This window comes from Aulonocara stuartgranti (genome assembly GCF_965226115.1).
Source record: "Aulonocara stuartgranti genome assembly, chromosome: 14".
Taxonomy (NCBI): domain Eukaryota; kingdom Metazoa; phylum Chordata; class Actinopteri; order Cichliformes; family Cichlidae; genus Aulonocara; species Aulonocara stuartgranti.
The window spans coordinates 4,843,658-4,864,634 of record NC_138950.1 but is presented as its reverse complement, the minus strand read 5'-3'; the positions used below and the strand labels follow the sequence as shown (position 1 = coordinate 4,864,634).

The window sequence follows — 20,977 nt, the reverse complement described above, 5'->3', positions numbered from 1 at the left end:
TTTGACACGTCTTCATTAAATTCCCTAAAGTAATTTTACAGAAACAACATCTGCTGATTGTGAGGGGTGGGGGGCACTGATTGGTTCTCCATATTTACCTCAGCAGCTTTTTATTCTCTATAATTCACTGCAGCTGATCTCGCATTCACTGACCGGTCAGCTGACAAAATACATTTTCACACTCATTTTGAAGATGTTGCAGAGGCTACAGCACCAAATGACAATCAGGTGAGAAAGAGCAGAAGAAGAACTCGTTACTTTTAGAGGGTTGTTTCCCGTTTAGTGGAATTTTTGGTGCCCTGCACCAATCAGACACTGGATTATTGTTTATCCTCAACACATTTCCTCGATTTAAGTTGGCCTTATGTGAGTATAAGCTTATCAAATGTTTATAGATTGTATGGAAAATGCTAAGATTTTGGTTAAATATGATAAAACAGCCTCTGTGCCTTTACTGTATGTAACATGGTGTTTACTGCAGTGCGCGGTCACCTCCCAAAGGTCGCTGAATTCTTTAACATAGGGAAATAGCACATTAGCCTGAACAGGAAGTTCATAGTTGTCTTTTTTCTTTAAGGTGTCGTCCTGTGCCAGATTTATGATAAGTATATAAAGTGTAATGGATCTGCTGTACAGCACATCTGCATATTTTCCTTTGCAATTTTACAACTTTCATCTCTAAAAATTGTTTTGGTTCGACCCCCTGACACATCCTGTGATTTTGTTTTATTTAATTCCCCCTAAACGTTTGGAGCTTCACTGTGTGGTGGCAGGTGTTTCTAGGTCCTCATTATGGTAATAAAAAGGGAAACGTTTTCACTTTTTCATCATTTACTCCAACTCCATTAGCATGGAGCAAATTCAGAGCTCTGGTGTGATGAGAAACAATCGTGTTGTTGCTCTGGACCAAGTGTGTAGAATAAGTTCAGCTTGTTTTGAGGCAGTCACCAATCTTTTAAAGGCTTTTGTGATTCAGAGACAAACTGACAATTCTAAATAGTTTTTATGTCCCGGTGATAACGGAACTAAAGTTATGGCTGCAGAATCGTGAGAGCTGCTTTAAAGGGACTAAATTGTTGCTTTGCTTCAAACACTATGAAGGTTTATGGGCTGAAGGTGATTTGTAGGTTTCTGAGAGTTCAGGCAGAGAGGAAGAACAAAAGGGTGCGCACACATCACACAAACTCAGACAGTGTTCTGCTTTGGAAAAAGGTCCAAACACCAGCAGCTCATTCAAACCTTAAGTAAAAGCAACAGAGCAGCTGTGTGGTTTTCTCTAACTGTGCAAAAAAAAACAAAACAAAAAAACAAACAGAGACACTCTTAGAATGAATGAGGTAAAAATTTAGACACTGAACTTCCATCTGAGTGCGTGCACAGTCCAGACCTCACACACTGGGGCAGTTACACTTTCTCGTTTTGTTCTTGAGGCTCTGCAAAGATGACGTCACCTGCAGCCCGGTCAGGGGATCACAAAAAAAATCTGAATACCAGCATTTAAATTCCCAACCCTTTCTGAAACAACCAAAGTGTGACAGATTCTCCACTGAAGGGGGAAAAAAAATTATAGAGCAGCATGCTGTTGAAAGTGCACACACACATACAAACACGCACAACTAAAAGATCAGATACACACCATGCACTCAAACACACACACACACACGATTTGGCAAAATACTCCTCGGTAGTTTGAACTTGTCTCTCTCCTCCTCGATGGCAGCTTTCACTCTGCATTCCCTCTTCGAGTATTAGATCAGTGTAGGACAGGAGGGATGCTGAATGGCTGCGGCTAACATGGCAGCCGTCGCATGAAGTGAAAGCAAAGGACTGATATCAGCTTTGTTCTCCTTTTCTGCCCTCACTCCTTCTCCACCTCCTTCTCCGAAGTCCACTGCTGATGAAAGTAAGGCAGGAAGTATTCAATAACATCACTATTTTTTCTTCTTCTGAGCTGCTGGCGGACGGCGCACGCCGCCGTTCCTCTCCTCTGAGCAGACACTAGAGGGCAGCAGGGACAAACACACGGCCAGATGACTCAACGCTACGGCTTGAAATGACACTCCGGTAACACACTGGCGTCTCACAAACACAAACAATAGCCACACTTTTGTTAAAAAGGCTTTTCCGTGTCCTTCAGCGCTCTCCCAGCCCTCTTCTCCTTCTTCAAACACATCCTTTAAGTCCTTGTTTGTCTCATCTCGCAGGTTTTAAAGCGCCAGATGCAGGCCAGTCGTAAAAAACAGCAAAACACACACTCCGTCCTCGCTGCCTAGGCCATGTAGATGAAGGTGTTGATGTCCGCCTCGTCCCTCTTTATGTATTTGTGCTCGATGAGCCACTCGATCTGCTCTTTTATCATCTTTTTCTGAGGCAGAAACATGTTCTTCAGGATCTCCACCAGCTCCGTCTGCAGCTGGGCGTTGCTGATCCGCTTCCTCATCTTCATGATTTGGATGATGGCCTCCTGGAGAGGAAAGAAAAGGAAATGTTAGAACTTTGTGTAGACCAGGGATGGACGACATTTCATTTAGAGGGTCGTACTGATTTAAGCCTGGATTATACTCTGCTCCTGTTATTAACCTGTTGTTAACTCTTTGAAGTCTGCCTCGTAGGCACATGGGCATTTGGTGAATTGTGGCGTAAATTCTCTACGGACGCGTCTGCACACAGGCATGAAGACGTCCACATGGACCCTCGTGCTAACTGTCTGATGAAGTCATTTACATTTACCGTTACATTGCCTTATCATTACTCTGTAAAATGTCCTGAAACGCACGGTCACATAAACAAACACAAATCCCACATAGATAACTACTGAGGACACACATACGAACTTTCTTGTAGTATTTACGTGTGAATACAAAGGTAGGTAGAAACAGGTAGAAACGGAGGCTGTGGCTGCAGTGCTGAGGTCAGAGTGCACTCAACCTTAACGACATCTTAACGGGTTCCTGGCTAGCTTGGCGTTAGCATGCTGGCTGTGCAGATGTTTGCTGAAGTTGTGTTTTTTTTCATTCAATAAAAATAAAAGTAATGTTTATATCTCCGCTCCTCAAAGCTGTACCACGTCACAATTTTCTTCCTCCCACATACAAACTGAAATCAGCTGATTGTAGCGCAAGTGAAAAACATGAAGAAGAAAAGAAATTGTTTCATTTTTTTCTTGCCCAGCTTCCAGATAACTGAACAACTTTTGTAATGCAGGTAATGACATCAGTATAACTGTAATGAAATTAGTGAATTTAGTAAAGCCTGACTGTGCTTTACATTAATGAAAAATGTGATGTGATAACGGCAACACCCAGCACTGATGTCGAGCCGTAACCTGCTCATGCCCCAGATGAGCTGAACAGAAGCAGCAGAGTTGAAGCATCTCTGTCCTGCAGCCATCAAGGCTGCACACAGTCTGTGCGGGTGGAGTGTTCCCGTACCTGAGTTCTCAGTATTCTGAGCTGAACGATTCCTTCATTCTCCTCTTCTCTCATTCGCTCTGTGGTCAGCTGCAGACGGCCAATCAAATTGATCTTTCCCCGCTTCTGAACTTTGGAGTTTTTACTGAGAAAAATGTCAACATTTAGACACAGATCAGTATCTGAATATTGGGACTTACACAGCGGTGATATAGAGGAGAGCTTTAGTTACTCCGTACATGAGTTGATTATAATAACAATGAAACATTTAAACATGTCCACATCATTTCCCGAGGTTAAGATTTGTATAAATGCCAAGACCTACATGAGAGAGAACTCCTGGTTGACGTAGAAGAGCGTGCCGTCTGTGAAGTCTTTGGGTGAGCTCACCGGGGGGTCGTAAGACAACACCTGCCTCTTCAGCTTCGGGAAGGCGACCAGAGACTGCACAGTGAGGAGAGAGCAGGAGACCTGAAGTTAAACTTTATCATCATCATCATCAGCCACAAATACTGCGTGTTAAAGGACAGCTTGACTCTTATTTAATCACCACTGATTTTCTGTGGGCATAACTGTTGCTAAGTTTCATTCTAGGATGTTTTTTTCTTTCCCTAGAATCGGTTACTGGTGTACGCTTAATAAGTCCATTCTTGGTCTGTTCCCATCTTACTTGCAGACGTACAGACAGGCGTTCACAGGCTCCTTCTCTGTGGAATTAGTTGCAAAATGAACCAAACCTAAAAGAGCTGCTCACGTTAAACAGCATTAAGCTCATTTTAACTGACCTGCAGACAGTTACTTCATGGCTGCTGGAAGATTACTGCCCCCTTGTGGCATAACTGTGACAGTTACCTGTTACTATGTTTTTATGTCATGTAGTATTTTCATTAATGATCTTACATGTTTAAACTTCTTCCGTGTTGTTGCATGCATTATTAATCTATGTAACCACTGCTGGTTGACCCGATGCCTGCCTTTGCCGGGGCACTGCTGCAAAAGACATTTTTAATCTTAAGAGTCTTAAAATAAAAATGTAGTACAGGCAGTGCTAACAGCGCTGAGCACAGCTGACTCTGAGTTCAAACCTGCCTGTTGTCCAAAGGTTGAGAAGGAATAGATGTCCTTTCACTTCTCAAACAAAGTTAGACACAATCTTCCCTTTTATTTTAGAAGTCTTTTCACGTTTTAACCAAATCACAGTGTTGTTTAAACATCTGCCGTCTCCACTGGGTGGATGGCTTTGCAATACAGGCAGCGTTATCTCTACTACAAGTTACGAAGAATTGATGTAACCTCAGTAACTTTTAAATCCTCTGTATTTCTCGTCTAACTTGTAAGTGGAGAAATTCGGTCTGACCCAGAGTGTTCGGCGTAGCTCTGCGTCGGGCAGCTCTGTGGCCAGTTTGAGGTTCTCGAAGCTGATTCGCTCTCTGGGTCTCTGATTCCAGGCAAACAGCACGGCGAGCTGGAACGTCGTCACCTCCAGGTCGTACTGCCCCACTTCATTTTTAAAGGTGATCTGATCAGAGCAGAACCAAAGGACAAGGAAGGAAAGGCGAGTGTCAGTGCTGATTTGGTAGCCCGATATCTTCTAAAGAGAAAGGTGGGCAGCAGCAGGCTGTAAACAAAAGTTGCTAAAAAATACACCAGAATAACTCTCCAGTAGTCTCAACCAGCACTTCCAAAAGACTGTCAAGTTAAACTCTTTTTCTAACTTTCCATATGACCCAAAGAATCCCTGTTTGAAAACTGGAAAGTGTAAACAGAGGTGACCAGAAAAAAGATCACAGAGATAACAAACGTCTGAAGGAGAACAGTTCATGAAAATATGAGTAAAACTGAGAGAGTATCACCCGAGCGTGAGAAAATGCTCAGGTGTGCACACATGAGTATCATTTAAAAAGGATATTTTCAATAACTTGTGTTCTTTTTATTTAATCCAGTTCTTTTCTCAATTATTTACGTTTATGGACATTCTTGCATCCAAATTTCTTATAAAAGTCCTGTTTGATAATAAAATTGAAGATTTAGAGTTCCCTTAACTCCAAATATCAGGCGTTCTTCATAACAGAAGGCGTTAAGAAACAAAAATCTTCTATTTCCTAATTTGTAAAAATCAAAAATTTAATTTAATTTAAATTCCCAGAATCTCCCACACTGCTATATTTCTAGGGCTTTAATTCTGAAATGTACAGACAGGAAGATGCCCTGTTTTTTGCACATGCAGAAAAAATTTGAACAAATTTGTATGGATGACAGATAAACAAAGAAGAGATGAGAAAAACAGAAAAATGTATTCAGATTTTAGTTTCCAGGAGATTCGTGTTTTCCGCTCTTCATGGCAGCAGGAACTCTGCTTTACTCCACACACTCACAATGCCGTTGGACATGAGGTGATGCCAGTGGAGCTTCCGACCGCTGTGATTCCTCTTGTAGAAGTCCTCCACCTCGGGGATCAGGTCCTCCAGCTCTGTGGGCAGCGAGACGAAAACCTTCTCACTGCTTCGTGACCAGGCGCCGGCGTTCAGGATCTTAATGTTCACGCTGTCCGCTGCACGGAGAGGAAAAGATGAAGTGAATAATCAAGAGAAACCGTTTACGCTCGGTTTAATACGTGACACGTCATAATCAAAATGTGCTTTAACTGTTTGAGACATGTGCGGCACCATGCTACACATAATATCGCAGACATATGTCATAGCTAACGCATGTTAGCATAAAAATAGTTGCGCTGTATGCTACAGTGCGTGTGTGTGTTACCTGGCAGTGCCAGCTTGTTGTGTTTGTGCATCTCTTTGAAGACCTGATTGAGGTCCTCTGACACCTTGATGTCCTGAAACATCCTGGCAAGCTTGTTCACATAATCAGCAGGCATTCCCACTTCCTACAGCCACACACAGACACACAAAGGAAGCAATAAAATCAGACAAACGGGTAGTTTGATTGTTAAACATCAGATTTACATCACATGGCATGATGTGATAAAATATTTAAAAGAACCAAAGCCTTCGTCTCTATCAAGTAACCAGTTTTTCTGCGTCGGGAAGAGCAGATGTTTTGCATAAGCACAAAAACATAAATCACTTACAGGACACCCTAGAAATGATAAAAGCACTTAAAACTGGCTTAATACTTTAATTTATACTAAAGCATATAGTTAGGGCTGGATCAGGTGACCCTGAATCCTTCCTTAGTTATGCTGCAATAGGTGTAGGCTGCTGGAGATTCCCATGATGCTCTGAGTATTTCTTCTTCAGTCACCCTTTTCACTCACTATGTGTTAACAGACCTCTCTGCATTGAATCATACTTGTTATTAATCTCTGTCTCTCTTCCACAGCATGTCTTTATCCTGTCTTCTTTCTCTCACCCCAACTGGTCGCAGTAGATGGCCCCGCCCCTCCCCGAGCCTGGTTCTGTCGGGGGTTTCTTCCTGTTAAAAGGGAGTTTTTCCTTCCCACTGTTGCCAAAGTGCTCACTCATAGGGGGTCATGTGCTTGTTGGGTTTTGTCTGTATGTATTATTGTAGGGTCTATCTTACAATATAAAGTGCCTGATGTTGTGATTTGGTGCTGTATAAATAAAACTGAATTGAATTTTGCTGCATTAATATATTAATGCGATATTAATACATATGTTAATATGTCGCTGAAATCAGTAGCGATTTTATGACTCTGCTGCTGAAAGTTCAAGAAAAGCTGAACTCACTCTCAGCCACTCCACCATGTTCTCTTCAATCTCGCTGTCGGCCGAAATGTCCAGGATGAGGCGCCTGGTCAGATGAGCTTTGTGGTAACGCATGAACACGTCTTTGTTCTGGACGTATTTCAGCACCAAGAGCTGCAAGGAGGGGAGAGAAAAGCATGAATCTGCGAGAGAACGAGAGAAGGGGAAGTCATAAATGGACTGATATGCTTTGAGATTAGACTCACCACTTCTTTGAGTTTGAGCTCAATTTCCTCTGAGGTCAGTTTCTTGCTGAGCGGGGTTTTCCTTAGCAGCATGTCACAGTAGTTTGCCAGCAGCTCCGGACACTTCGACTCCGGCTGAGTCTTCATTCCGACTCTGATTCAACAAGGAAATGCATTCACACATTTATGCACACACACACACACACTGTGACCAGTTTTAACCAGCGACGAGCGATTTAAGACCCACAGTGGCCAAACATACCCTTTCTGTTTCATCGGCAGCTCCAGTTTGAAGATTGTGGCATCATTGACGACCGCTTTGTAAGCCTGCGAGGTAACAGAAAATACCACCGCAATGAGAAAAACAATTCTTAAAATACCAAAGAGCCCTAAAGCCTTTCCATTTCAGACAATAAATTGAAACAATTTGATTTCTTCACTAGTGGTTTTAGCAAAAGCACAGCAGACTAAAGATTCCCAAAGTCCTTGATAAACCAGCTAACAGCTGAACAAAATAACATGTGATGTTTGATTTCTACTGTAACCCTAACAGAGATCCCAGCAGCCCCCACCTCCAGTAGTCCATGCTGCTCTGATTTAAGATGTTCTGTTTATTTTAGCAGAAACCTCCTCGAATCAGCACAGATCAGGATGTGACAGTACGATGAATCCACATGTGTGAACACCGGATCACTTTTCTTCCCGGTGGATTACATTGGATAAATAAAGCTACAGTTAAGTTCTTATGAACCTGGAGTATTCGTGTAGAACCCTCCTGCTATTCTGAAGCTGTGCTGTAGCACCGACACTGTAAAAGTGAAACCTGTTCATATGAACTTTGACCAAAATACCAGCCCAAACGCTGCACCTGACCCTGACCTGTGAGGAATACACAGGCCTGCACATTCTCATTTAAATATCACTGGATATTTAAACTTAAAGGAGTGACTTCTTTGGAAGTCAGATAAAACAGACCTTATCTCTTGCTGTGAGGAAGCGTGGGTCATCCTGGAAAGCCTCCTTTACCAGCTTACTGAAGCGGTTAAACAAAGTCAGCAGCTGCTCCACATACTTTTCAGAGTCCTGGACAAACACACACACACATTAAAAATGACTGAGCATGCTGTCAGAGCAGACCTCGAATATTAACTTTCATCTCTCATCTTTCAAACATGCCAACAAACGGCTCATTCCATAAAAAATACAAAAAATGATTTCAAATCTCAAAAAGGTTCCCACTTAAATGAAGCCATGCAAGGTTTATTCATACTATGAATGTTTCCCGAGTACAACAAAGGAGTCCAAACCTTGCACTTAAAGAAAAAGAGCAACTTTAAAAGTGCCAGATTTCACCCGTACACCTGTAACTATGTTAAATGTATTTGCATGGCTTCATTAAATAAAAAACATTGAGCCGACTCTGAGGGGAACAGCTGCAGGAACTGACTGATTCTTCCTCGAGTGACCGTGGTTGCTAAAGTGTGTGTTTGTGCACGTACAGTAGTGATAGTCTCTGCAGCAGCCACCATGTCCGCTAGTCCAGCACTGATGATATGCTCCTCCAGGTCTTTCAGCATGGGCTCGATCCCGTTGGGAACCTTGTCCATCAGTGAAAACATGAGGTGCAGCTCTGCTCCAGAGAAAAGCAGCGTCACACACTGGACAAGAAGCACGTGGGATGAAACTAAAACTTCCTGCTCTTTCTGGCTCATGGAAAGCCCAGATGGCTGAGGACTGCCATAATCCAAGTCCTCAAAATGATTTTTGCCAACTTAAAGAGTAAGCTGAACTTGTTCATTTAATTATAAATCCTTCTACTAATAAAAACAACTTGTGTCGTAAATGCTCACGAGCCCTGACTGTGGTTGGTGAACAAACAGCTCTACATGCAGGAAACCAGAGCAGAAGCAGTTTCTATCTTTAAATCGACCCTGACTGATGCAGCAGTGAATTTCAAAGCCACTATTTTCAGCAGATGTTATATTTTGTAGTGCGAATCAACAGAGTTAACTTCAGCAGCGACGTTGCTGAGGTACTCACTGACTGTCTCGTTGCGTTTGATCATTCCTGGACATTCGGCGAGGATTGTCTCTTTGAACGAGGTCACCAGAGCGTTCACGCAACACTCCATCAGCTGTGAGGATACACAGAACATACAGACTGCCGTTAGGACAAGATATAAATTAACAGGCAGCACGTACATTTAACAAGACTCCCGAAATTCAGTTTAAACTGAAACCAACACAGGAAGTGACCCTAAAAGAAAGGCCAGATGAAGGAAAGCACACACGGGAGGGTTCAACACAACCAACGGATGACTGAGAGAAAGTTCAGTGATGAGCTGCTGACCTGAGGTTGTTTCCTCACGACTTCACAGGTGAAGTTGTTGTTACAACTACTTGTTACTTTCACAGGTGAAGTCGTAGGTGTACAAGATATAACAAGTTCTTTTTTCTTGCAGTCAGAAGTTTTGAGTTAAAGTAAGCATACGCAGGCTGCAAAACATATTTAGGAGCCCAAGCAGGCCCCATTTTTCCACAACAAAATATGTGACAAACAACAGAAGTTTGAAGCAAAGAGCCAGCATGACAACCAAGATGGTGAAAACAGGTGGAGCTGAGTCAGCACCAGCTGTGCTTTTTACTGCAGTCAGAATTAAACCTGAGGGGGTAAAGGGTCCATGGCAACCCTTTCTTCATGAAAGCACCTGTTCAACAAGCTTAAACATGAAGAAAAGCATCTCCTTCTACCTTCAGGTGTGTCGACACAGCGACAGCACAACTCAATTAAAGTCAAATGAAAGCCGTTTGATTTCAGGTGAACTCCAGAAATAAAAAAGCCGTCTCTCTTTCTGGCAGCGATGCCTGCAGCATCCAGGCGGGTAGCAGAATAAACTTTAATTAGCTTATTCACTATGTTCATTTATTCATTATAACAGTGGCTCTCAAATTGGGGTGCCTGGACCCCAAGGGCTCCACGAGCCATATACTGGAAACATGTCGTGGCACATAAATACATGTGCATCACCCGGGCCTGAGCTAATTAGCCCAATGGACACATTTTTAAGTCCAAGCCAAACCAGCTAAAATTAGAAAGTATGACGACGGTTATGTTTGAGTTTGGCTTTATCGAGAATGACGATGGAAGACCAAAACGGGTTATGTGTCTTCGAGTGGTAGCAAATGAAGTCAGCCAAGCTAAAGCGTAAAGAGTTTTATCAGCATGAGGATCGTAAGGCAGCCCTTCGAAAACTTTTTACCCGCTGTAAGGAGGAGTCCCTGCCTCCCAAAAGTTTGAGAAGCTCTTAGTAGAAATAATTTTAGCCCAAAGTCATCTGGGATGAGCTCAAGCCCTCCCTCGACCGTGAACTGGATAAGCTGTTAGAAAAATGGATGGCTGGATGGATCGATACTAATTATTGTGCAGATTTAGATCATAGAATCAAAAATATAAATCTGCTAATTTGTTGGTTATATACATCAAGAAATACATAAATTATGAAGGCAAAGAAATTAACATGAGCTTTCTCCACAGGCCAATAATCTTATCTGTCCTACCTCGGTGTCATGTGTAGAGCACAATCAGGCTCGGTTATGATGTTCTGCATCAGTACACTGAATATAACGTGAGCAGATGATGGGACAGTTTGGAAACACACGTTCAGGACAGTAAAAGAACTTCTGTTCCTCTTAAAGACACTTACTGCTTGAACAGAGTTACATTCACGACGTGTTTCTAGATATCTAAGCGCTCTCTTCTCCTCCTCCCTCAGCTTCGCATCTGCCTGTAAGGAAACACACAGAAACACAGAAAATGAAGATTAGGTTCAAACAGCTAAAGCTTTCATTAATGCACAAAGCCAGGAGCACAACTTTATTCTACGCTCTGTCCTCAAAATGTTTTAAGGTGGACTTCCGTATTCATTAGTGGGATCATTTTATATGCATCAGTACTATTGTGCCGTACATATTTCATGTAGTTCTGGACACCGTTCTGCTGCAGGTAGGACGGCGCCTGAGTTCTGTAGAACCTCTCTGTAGAGTCCAGGTAGGCTTTCTCAAAGTTATCCCTGTAGATCTGCAGCTTGTCCTCCGGGTTAGAGCACAGGTTGACTGGTGGGAGAGAAGTAAGAAAGTGTTTATTTATATTTTTCAAGATTTTTTATAAACTATGATGACATTTTGGGGCTACTGAAGGCTGAATACAGTTTGTTTCCTCATAACTTGACATTTTCACTGTATATTTTTTACATTTTTTTCCCTTATCTTTCCTAAATTTATCACTTTGATTTCAAAAATATTGTTTTTGGCTTTTATTATCATTATTTTATCTTCTCTTCCGAGGCAGATTTGAACATCCACCATTCATGGGTTTTACAAATTGGATAAGCAGTGATGGAGCACATGCCCCCCCCTGTCTTACCGTATGATTCTCGTACGCCTATCACGAGCTGAGAGTCAAAGGCCTCGCCCAGCCGCTCGGCGTGCACCAGCTTCATGGCGCTGTCCTGCAGGCGACTCTTAATGTTTGAAAAGATCGACTCGTTCCACGTGTCCAGCATCAGCTGTGAAAAATAAGGAGGGAGTTAAACAATAATACCATCAGTTTCCTGCAACCTGAGAATAGTGAAGCCGAATTTATTTATGAAGCGCTTCTAACAAAACCTCCTGCTTGCTGAGTCACACTCCCTCACCCACAGCATCCCCCTCACTTCCGAGACCTTCATCAGAGAGATCAAATAAATATCGTATGAGTCATGTTTTAAGCTGTTCACTGATTCGAGATTTCGAGGCTAACTGACCCTTAGCTGCTCTCCACCGTCTACATATAACAGTTAAAATTCAATGTTTTCTTCTGCGTGAGCCTCTTCTTTCGTAGCCTTTCTGCCTTTTACTATTCTTCCACTTTGATATCTGCCCTCCCTACTAACGATTTCCACTTATGACTTTATAAAGTTCATAAAAGGCTTTGTCTTCTTTCATCTAATCCCCTCCTGCTTCTTTAGCTTTTCTTCACAATCAGCCGTCCACACCAGCCACCGTGTTTCCCTTCTGCTTCCTTTAGTGCTTCTGGTTCCCCAGCTCATATGTTGACCTCTCACCTTGCGTACAATGCTGTCCTCCATGTTGGTTTTCTTGTTGCTGCCTTGTTTTCCCATCAGTGTGATCTCCAGCTGACAGAAGGGTTTGGGCAGGATGTCGCACTGGGTGAAGAACTTCCTCCACTCCACAATGTAGGCTTTGAGGAGAGCTGTGTCGTCCTGGTGGCTCAGCACTCGCTGCGAAGACGGAGGTGATATGGATCAACCAGAAAACAAACAAACAAACAAACAAACAAACAAACAAACACACTCATCATGTCTGTGTTTGTCCCTTTCCAGAGTAAGCATGACAATTAAAGGTCACATCTGGTGGTTTTCATGCGTTTTATGGTCATGCTTGCTTCTAATAATTGATTAGTCTCTTATTTTGTACTAATTAGCAGATGTCTGTGTCTGTAGTTGTACAGTATATGGATGCAGCTTGCTAACCAAACCACCCAACTCTCAAAATGTATTTATATAGCACTAAATCACAACAACTGTCATCTTGAGGCATTTTATACTGTAAACAATGGACCTGGATGTGAGAGCCCAAATGTCTGATGAGGTTACATTGAAACAGGATTTAACCTTCCAGCTCCCCATCACCGATTTCATGACATGTTGTGGGGAAATCACAGTTAGCAAGTGAGTGTAAAGAGGCTCCTGGTCACTCTACTGAAGCAGGTCCCTTCTCTAAACCAATCACAGTACTCGTAGCTCTGAGAAGATGCCAGGAGCGAGTATGCAACATGTGGAAAAGGGCAACTTTGGACAATGACTCCGCCTAATCCTCCTGACATGATCTGAGTTTATCTGCTTACAGCTTGTGCTTGTTTGATGAAGTCGAGGATGTCGTCTTTGAGGGCTTGGTGGATTTTGGCTGGTCCTTTGTCATCCCATAGACACACAGCGTGAACATCTCTGGAGGACAGAAAGAGCACATCTGTGAGGCTTTAGACCTGAAATTTTTTTTATGTAAACTTAAATTTAGAGTAATCTAAGCTTCTTCATAAAGCTCCTTTCTAGGTCAGAGGTCATCAGCTGCCTGACAGTAAAAAGTGCAAAGACAAAGCAAATACAGGTGCTTAACACAAACACCGAACCCCCCAAGAGAGTCTAAAAACTTTAACCCAAAACACCCACAGGTCTTAATGACAGTGGAAAACCACCCTCGCAACCACATCTGTGTCCACATGTGTTTAGACACCTTTCTATTATAACTTTCTTTAATAACATCCAAGCTCCTCGTGTTGCAGCTCAGGGCTGTGAAATTACTCAAACTTAGTGCAACATTCACTCCCTGCAATGCTACTGCATTTGTATTCAGCTCAAATGATTATTTTCCAATTAAATCATAATTAAAATACAAAGACATTCACTTTAAAAATTATTTTTAAGTTCAATAAATCTGTTTACGTGCTTAATTGAGTTACATCTCAGTAAAATACTTCTGGCAGTTCCCTTATTTCCCACGAGGTCACCACAGCAGATGGATCTGCATATTTCATTTGGCACTGATTTTATACTGGATGTTGTTCCTGATGCAACCCTCCCATCAGTCCAAGCGTTGGACTGACACTAGGAGTACATTAGATTGCCCCGACAACCCAAGGCTGGGCTTTAATCGTTACAATCACAACACTGATGATAATAACTGATTAGAAGAAGCCCCACCTCCACACCACAGGACCTGCTGTTCTGGAAATGTTCAGGCCATTTTTTCGGTTTTCTCTTTTTTCTCACTTCCCAGTTTGCTGCACTGTGATAAACCTGAACCTGATCTGGATCCAGGATTTTTTTTTGCTCTCTGTGTCACTAAGAAATGAGGTTAGATAAGAAAATCTGGAGGTTTGACATCATATCTTTACAAATACATATCACATTAAAATAAGAACAACTGTGAGATGTTTCCTTCATGTTCAAAAGAGAATAGTCCAAATAAGCCCAGATGCAGATATTATTCTGGATCCAGGAACTCCAGCGTGATGTGGAGAAAATGATGTTTGCTGGTGGATCAAACCAGCAAACAACATTTTGCTGGTTTGATCCACCAACAAATGGTGGGTTGAGCTGTTTTCTTGGATAACTGAGTTTGGGGACTTTCTCCTGCTCGCCACGTTTATTTAATCCTTCTCACCTATAACTAAGCACCTTACATATGAACGCTCTGTGAGCTCCTGTCTCCACATGAAACGTTATAAACTTGCTAAAATTTCCATCAACTGTTGGACCTCTCTTTAAACATCTTTGGATAAGATAAGAAGTCGCAGTAAAACTCTCCATGTTCCTGTTCTGCTATTTTCATCATATTTCTCAATACCAAATGACAAGTCACCAACTTCCTATTCACCTCTTTTGGCCTCCACACAGTTCAAGTTTAAATAGTGCAAAAATCACAAAAAAGAGGCTTGCAGGGCTTTTAACCTATGAATCACACGATCTTCTGCAATCTTTGACAAGACTGAAGGCTAGATAAATGAAATTCTCCAACAAAGCTGTTACAAGTGCTTTACTAAATATAAATGTAATCCTCTATACAGCTCTTAATTCCTGAAATAGCACTTGCTACTTTCACGCCTTTTATGATTTAACACAAATTTTAAAGACAAAATCATCATATTTTCATGAGCAAACAGGTCAAAGCACCGGTGAAAAGATGCCTTGATGTCCTTGTGGGTTTTACTTGCAGCTGCTTGTTGTTTTCTATTCTATGAAGCGGTTATGGAAACACAAACTCCACACTACTTTGAGGATTCCCACATCTTCAGCCTTTGTAAGATATGTTTAATGCTACTGTGCATTAAATTCAAGACCAGTTTTATAGTTACCAAAACAGAAAAACCAACAACAAGTCTCCAGATGTTCAGCTCTGTGAGCTGTTAGGTGTCCCTGTTATTACTAACAACAAACTGCTCTGAGATGTTTTGGGCTACATCAGCTGCAAACTTGCTGTCTCGTCAGAAATGTTCTGGACTAACAGACTTAGCAGAACAAAAAATAGGGTTAAGTATTTTATTGTCTCCCGTTGGGGGTAACACCAACATGACCACACATGCACACATGAAACAGGCACACATTAGTAAGTAAAGATCTCAATTAGCTGTTTAATTCACAAAAGGGAAAAAAAAAATCATATAATGCCCATGTTTACACAAAAGGAACTTGTACCTCCTTCAAGAAACCGACAGAGTTGGTGGGCCTGTCCACTCGTGCTTTATGGGAGGAAATATCAGAGTTACCTGTAACTAAACTACGAATAACAGTTTTCTCTGAGGTTTCCACAACACACTGGTTAGTCTGGAATCTAGCACAAGGATTTCTGTACAGAGATAACATAAAAGGTGAGCTAACGCATGTCAGAAAGGCTGAATTTAAAGGGACTGCTGGCATTTATACCACATTGATCTGGCCTTCTGATTACCACCCACTTTACGTCCCGAGGAGCAACTGTTCACTGAGCTACTTCTAATAAATGAATCTTAAAACACTGATATTAATACATTAGTTTTAGGTGAACAGAGGGCAACAACAGTGACGGCTCACTTTCTCAAGGGCTCCGTATGTAGAAGTGAATTTCCCCATTTACTTTCTCCACTGACCTTTTGGAAAATCCTAAATAGAAGATTTTTAAAGTTTGAACAAACCAACCTGCTCCGATTTGCATCATGACCATTAAAGATGTGATTTGGGAAAAAAAAATTGTACAAAACCATGTGCATACTTACTTTTAACTGTGAAGGAACAACTCATTACATAAAGGACTACAAATCCCAGATTCCACAGAGAACGACTTCCAGCCTTCTTGAGTTTATTCCTTTTCATTATCGTGGTGTGTGCAGTAAAAATAGCCTCGGACCGATATGCTGCAGAGCTTCATTCCCGACTAATCACCGCTCTTGCAGTTTCTGAAGTTTTGCGTTCACTAAGTGACCCGACGTGCACTGGTTTAAACATTTCCATGGTAACAGCAACCTGCACCAATCAGTCGTTATTTAAATTTAGAATTGTGGGTCAAACAGTTCTTCATGACATTACAAATAAAATGTCTTTTTTTGGGTTAAAACAGCTGATATCGTATGGACGTGTGCTTTCTACAGGAGCGCCTAGCAGCATTTCACAATATTTCAGTCCACTTCACGTGGTTACAACATTATGGCTCATTATCAAAATTCCTGTGGAGGACGTGAACTGGATTTTTACTTCCAGAATCTCACTGTTGTGCTCTATAGATTCAGAAGCTTTAAGAGTTTTGAAAGATCTGCAGGACCTGTGAAAGCATTGCAGAACTATAACAACACCCGTTGAAGAACACCTGCATGAAAATGAACTAATAAAGCAGCTGCTTCCAGAAACGTCAGCAGCTGCTGTGTAACTAACGGACAAAGCAAAACAGCATCACTTACGAGAACAAGTCGAACCACTGTTGCTTGGTGACAGCTTCCTGTCTGAGCAGCTTGAGGACGATGGGCCGCATCAGATCCCACTTGTCCTCAAACTGCAGGGACCCCTTGTTCTGCAGGAGAGACATGGGATGGATGGGAGTAGGAGGAAGAAGAAAAACAGCCATGAGAACAGAGACGTGAAGACAGAAAGCAAGACTAGGCAGACGTACACAAATACAGACAAACGACCACAGGCCAGTCACTGCAGTGAAGTTTTTAATATTTTTACATAAGCAAGACTTTTAAACACTCGTGTGACACCTGTGGTAACATTTGCTGTTCAGCTGCACACATTTATATAAGATCTGGAAGAAGGAAAAGACGACTTTAGAGCAGAGGTTTTCAAACTTTTTCTGTTAAACTCACAGCAAAGTTCAAATCAGTGTTTGAACACACACCTGTATTTACATCTGTGCAAACTTAGAGACACTATAAGGAGGACTTAATGTATCAGAACAATATAGGCTTTAACCTTTATTTATTCAGGTGAGAGGGATTTAAAATGGCACAAAAACAACAGCCACACAGAACCACTGACTGCAACAGAAAGGTTCGGTTTCATTTCTTAATTTAAAGACTACCACAGCCACCAGTTCTTTCAGCTCTTTGTGTGGATTTCTAACAAACTGAAAAGCTTTGAGCCCCAACTCTGTCCTGACTTTGGGGACAAATATGTGTTAAATATCACGAAAACAAAGGCTTCACTGATTACGGTTTTTACACGTACACAGATAAGAGGAAACCAACCCAAGCGAGTGAGAAAAGACAACCACTTAGCTGTACTTGCATTTTGTCTTTTCTTTTAAAGAGCTATGCACCATTCCATTTATTTGAGCGGAATAAATAATTATAACGTATAATAAATTTCATCATCTTATTCTTTAGGAGCAGATGATCCACTCTAATCTAATAACATAAAAAAAAGCTTCTTTTTCAAAAGTAGTAATTATTTGTTAAAACCCCCAAAAACTTAACATTCATTTTGGACACAAACCTTCAATGTGTGTTTTAAAGACAAATTCTGATCTATAATTATGTCTTAATTCATGTATGTTGTGATCAATTTAATTGAATTCCCTTCAGCAGTTTGATCTTAGTAAGATTAGGTAACATTTAGCCATTTGAAAACAGCATGAACCTGGGTTTGTCGGCATGAACCTCCACTAGCATGCAGGCTGTTGTCATCACCTAATTTATTTCATTTTGCTCAGTTTCAAACCATCCACCAAATGGTTTTCCAGCCCTCTGTGAACATTTTTTTTTTCTTTCTTTAGCTGACGGGTGATCGGTGCTGGTAGTTAGCTGTGGTTTGAGCCACACGCAAAACAAACCCCAAAACAAAATGATCCTGTTACACCCACTTTGACTTCCTGGTTTGTCTCTCACTCTCATAATCCCCATCATCCAGTAACTATGCAAACAGACCGAGCTACCTATGACAAAGGTTTTCTCTTTTTTCTCCCCCAGGGGAAATGACTGTGTACTGTTACATTACTTTATATGCCATCTTACACAGTAATAATAAAATATTGGTTGTTTTACATCATTTGGGAACCACAGATTTAGAGTACTGGAGCACTTCTCATACTCTTTCTTCATATCTGCCCATCTAACACTTCATTTAAGCAATCAAAGCAAGGTTTTTGGAAGAATGACTCGATTTTAAGCACTCTGCAATGTTTAAGGACATTCATGGACTTTGATACATTTCAGCACTTTGTCACATTTCTGTTCAAATGTGCAGGGCTATGCTCGCTGTATTTAAGCCAGGCTGTTTTAGAAAGAGGGAAAAGCTCCCGACCTCAAGATTTTTCCTCTTGGCCTTTTCAACAACCTCTGGACCGTAAAATCAGAGAATTGTGGTGCAGAGAGAATGCTGCTCATCCTCTGGAGCTCATAATCTGACACAGACCTGACCAATTTACGCTCCTACCCCCACCTAAAGCCATGAGCTCTGGGTAGTGACAAAAGAATGAGATTGTGGATACAAACGCCGGAAATGAGCTTCCCCTGAAGAGTGTATGAGCTCAGCCTTATGGACAGGGATAAGGTGAGGGGCTCTGTGATTTAGGAGGCACTCAAAGCAGAGCTCCTGCTCCTTCACACTGGGACACACTGGAGAGATCAAGTCTGCTTGAAAAACAGCACGTGTGTTTGCTCATCAAGTCTCCCAACAGTGTGACAGCAGTTAGGGTCAAGGGTCAGATGGGAGGGGAGCCGCCTGTCGATAATTATGTTCAGCACCGACCTGACCGCCTCTGTCATAGGTAGCCCGGTGTGTTATTAACGTTTGCTGCTGGAAGACATTATGTTTAATGGAGGCTTTTGTAGATTTAGCAGGTTTCGGTTGCAGAGGGAGGGTGTCGGTTTACCGGCTGTTAGATCGCTAAAACCAATTAAGAATAAAGACCTGGCCAAAAGAAACGTATTTACGTTTGAGCTGCGGGGTTGACGCGATGTCCTGTCGGTTGATTTTCTCCCCGAACCGTGTTTCCCTGGCTTCAAGCTGGCTCCGGCTGTCGGTTCGTCGTCGCCGGCTTGAGGTGACCGGCTAACGGCTACGGTTTGGCTCGAGTTAAGAACCGCAGGAGACGGGCTCGGTTCTGCTTCTGCTCTGCTGGAGCCATACACGAATACCGGGGCAAACGGACTCCGATATTAACACCGGACAGACGACAGCGGTGACAACTGTGACTTCAGGCGCACCTATTTGTACATTTAATCCGTTTATTTAAAAATTAGCGCGCTTTTATGCAAAACACGGCACCGACAGCACATATCTCCGTTAGAGGCGTGAACACACACTGAAACGGAGAGACTGAATGTGCGCACAAGCATAGGAAATGCGATATATTCGAGAGCTTCTTACCTTTAACAAATTAGACGTCGCCATGTTTCTTCAACTTATCACCTCGCAGAATCTCGCGAGACTCCTGCTGGAGCCGGCTCAGCATTAGGTAATGTCAGCCCGCACAAAAGGAGCGTTTTTACTGTGAAATCTTCCCAGAAACCTTATTTCACACACACACGAAGGGGCGGAGGGCTTGTTCTCGTGGATCACGTGTCACAATTAGTCCTAACAAGTGCAACAATAAAATTGTGTAATAACATGGACTTATAACAACAACAACAACAACAATAATAATAATGTTGACTCATCTCTTTTGTGGTTGCTGTATAACTTTTTGGAAAGACTTTGAAAAGGATTAGGATTATTATTTTAGGGTGACATTGTATTAATAACCTTTTATTGAAATAGTTTAGAGGTGGTAAATATTTATATGCTATACTGTCTTATGCTGAATATTGGAGAATGCTTTTTATATCTCATTTTAAATCTTGTTCCAAACTGACATTGAGTTTTATTCTTAATCTGAAATTTAATTGTTATGTATTGTTTATATGATGGTATGTTGTACATGTGTTGTATGATGTAGAGTTTCTTTTTTTATTTGCTGTTATTTGGGATGGTGGGGATGAATGTTCACTCACAAATAGTCTTTCAGCCCTGTTGAGATTCTTTTGCTTTTCCTGCAGCTGACGGGTGGAGAGGTTTAAAGTAAATATTATTTATTGCAGTGATTTCTGTATCTGAACAAAGAAACAATTTCTAGTGCTTTACTGGATGATCTGGATTCATATGCAAACCATTTTTTTTACTATGAGATCAGCTTTCATTACAAACATTCACATGCTCACAGTTTTCAATCATTTTTGTGTAAAAAGGGAGTTTTGGCATCACATTTACAACAGATCTTTATGCCACACTTGGCCGGTTTAGCAGGGATGTGTTGCTGAAACTGCACCTGCCCTTGAAAGCTACCAACTGTTCATCCACACAGAAATCTGTTCAATGGAGAGAGTATTTGGGTAAAAAGGCTACAGACTATCCAAATATCCCTGAAGGCTTGTTTTGCCATGGGCTATCTGCCTGTTCTGGATTGCAGGTGTTAAACCTGCACATGCACTTCAGGATATCTCTGTCAAATTTTACAAATAAAATAATCATGTTATGTTCCCAAACCTTATTTGACTGAAAAGTGCCCCAAGACTTTTAACCATAGAGGTTAAGATGTCGTGGTTAATATATATATTTTTAAATGTGTTTAATAATTTCAGTTTTATACGTTTT

At 41.6% G+C, this 20,977-nt stretch overlaps 1 protein-coding gene across 1 annotated transcript; it reads right to left on the bottom strand.

The window, feature by feature from the left end:
* Nucleotides 1-2,012: 2,012 nt before the first annotated feature.
* On the bottom strand, nucleotides 2,013-19,808 carry LOC309687310 (cullin-5-like). Its single transcript, XM_082502168.1, has 19 exons — nucleotides 19,715-19,808; nucleotides 16,807-16,916; nucleotides 13,225-13,324; nucleotides 12,422-12,598; nucleotides 11,743-11,884; nucleotides 11,287-11,432; nucleotides 11,024-11,104; nucleotides 9,361-9,454; nucleotides 8,820-8,950; nucleotides 8,296-8,403; nucleotides 7,583-7,647; nucleotides 7,342-7,474; nucleotides 7,118-7,249; nucleotides 6,171-6,294; nucleotides 5,786-5,961; nucleotides 4,768-4,929; nucleotides 3,736-3,854; nucleotides 3,432-3,555; nucleotides 2,013-2,464 (listed from the first exon to the last, which is right to left on the bottom strand). The coding sequence occupies exons 1-19, from the start codon at nucleotides 19,736-19,738 to the stop codon at nucleotides 2,270-2,272; spliced, it is 2,343 nt and encodes a 780-aa protein (XP_082358294.1). The 5' UTR covers nucleotides 19,739-19,808; the 3' UTR covers nucleotides 2,013-2,269.
* Between the last annotated feature and the right edge of the window lie 1,169 nt (nucleotides 19,809-20,977).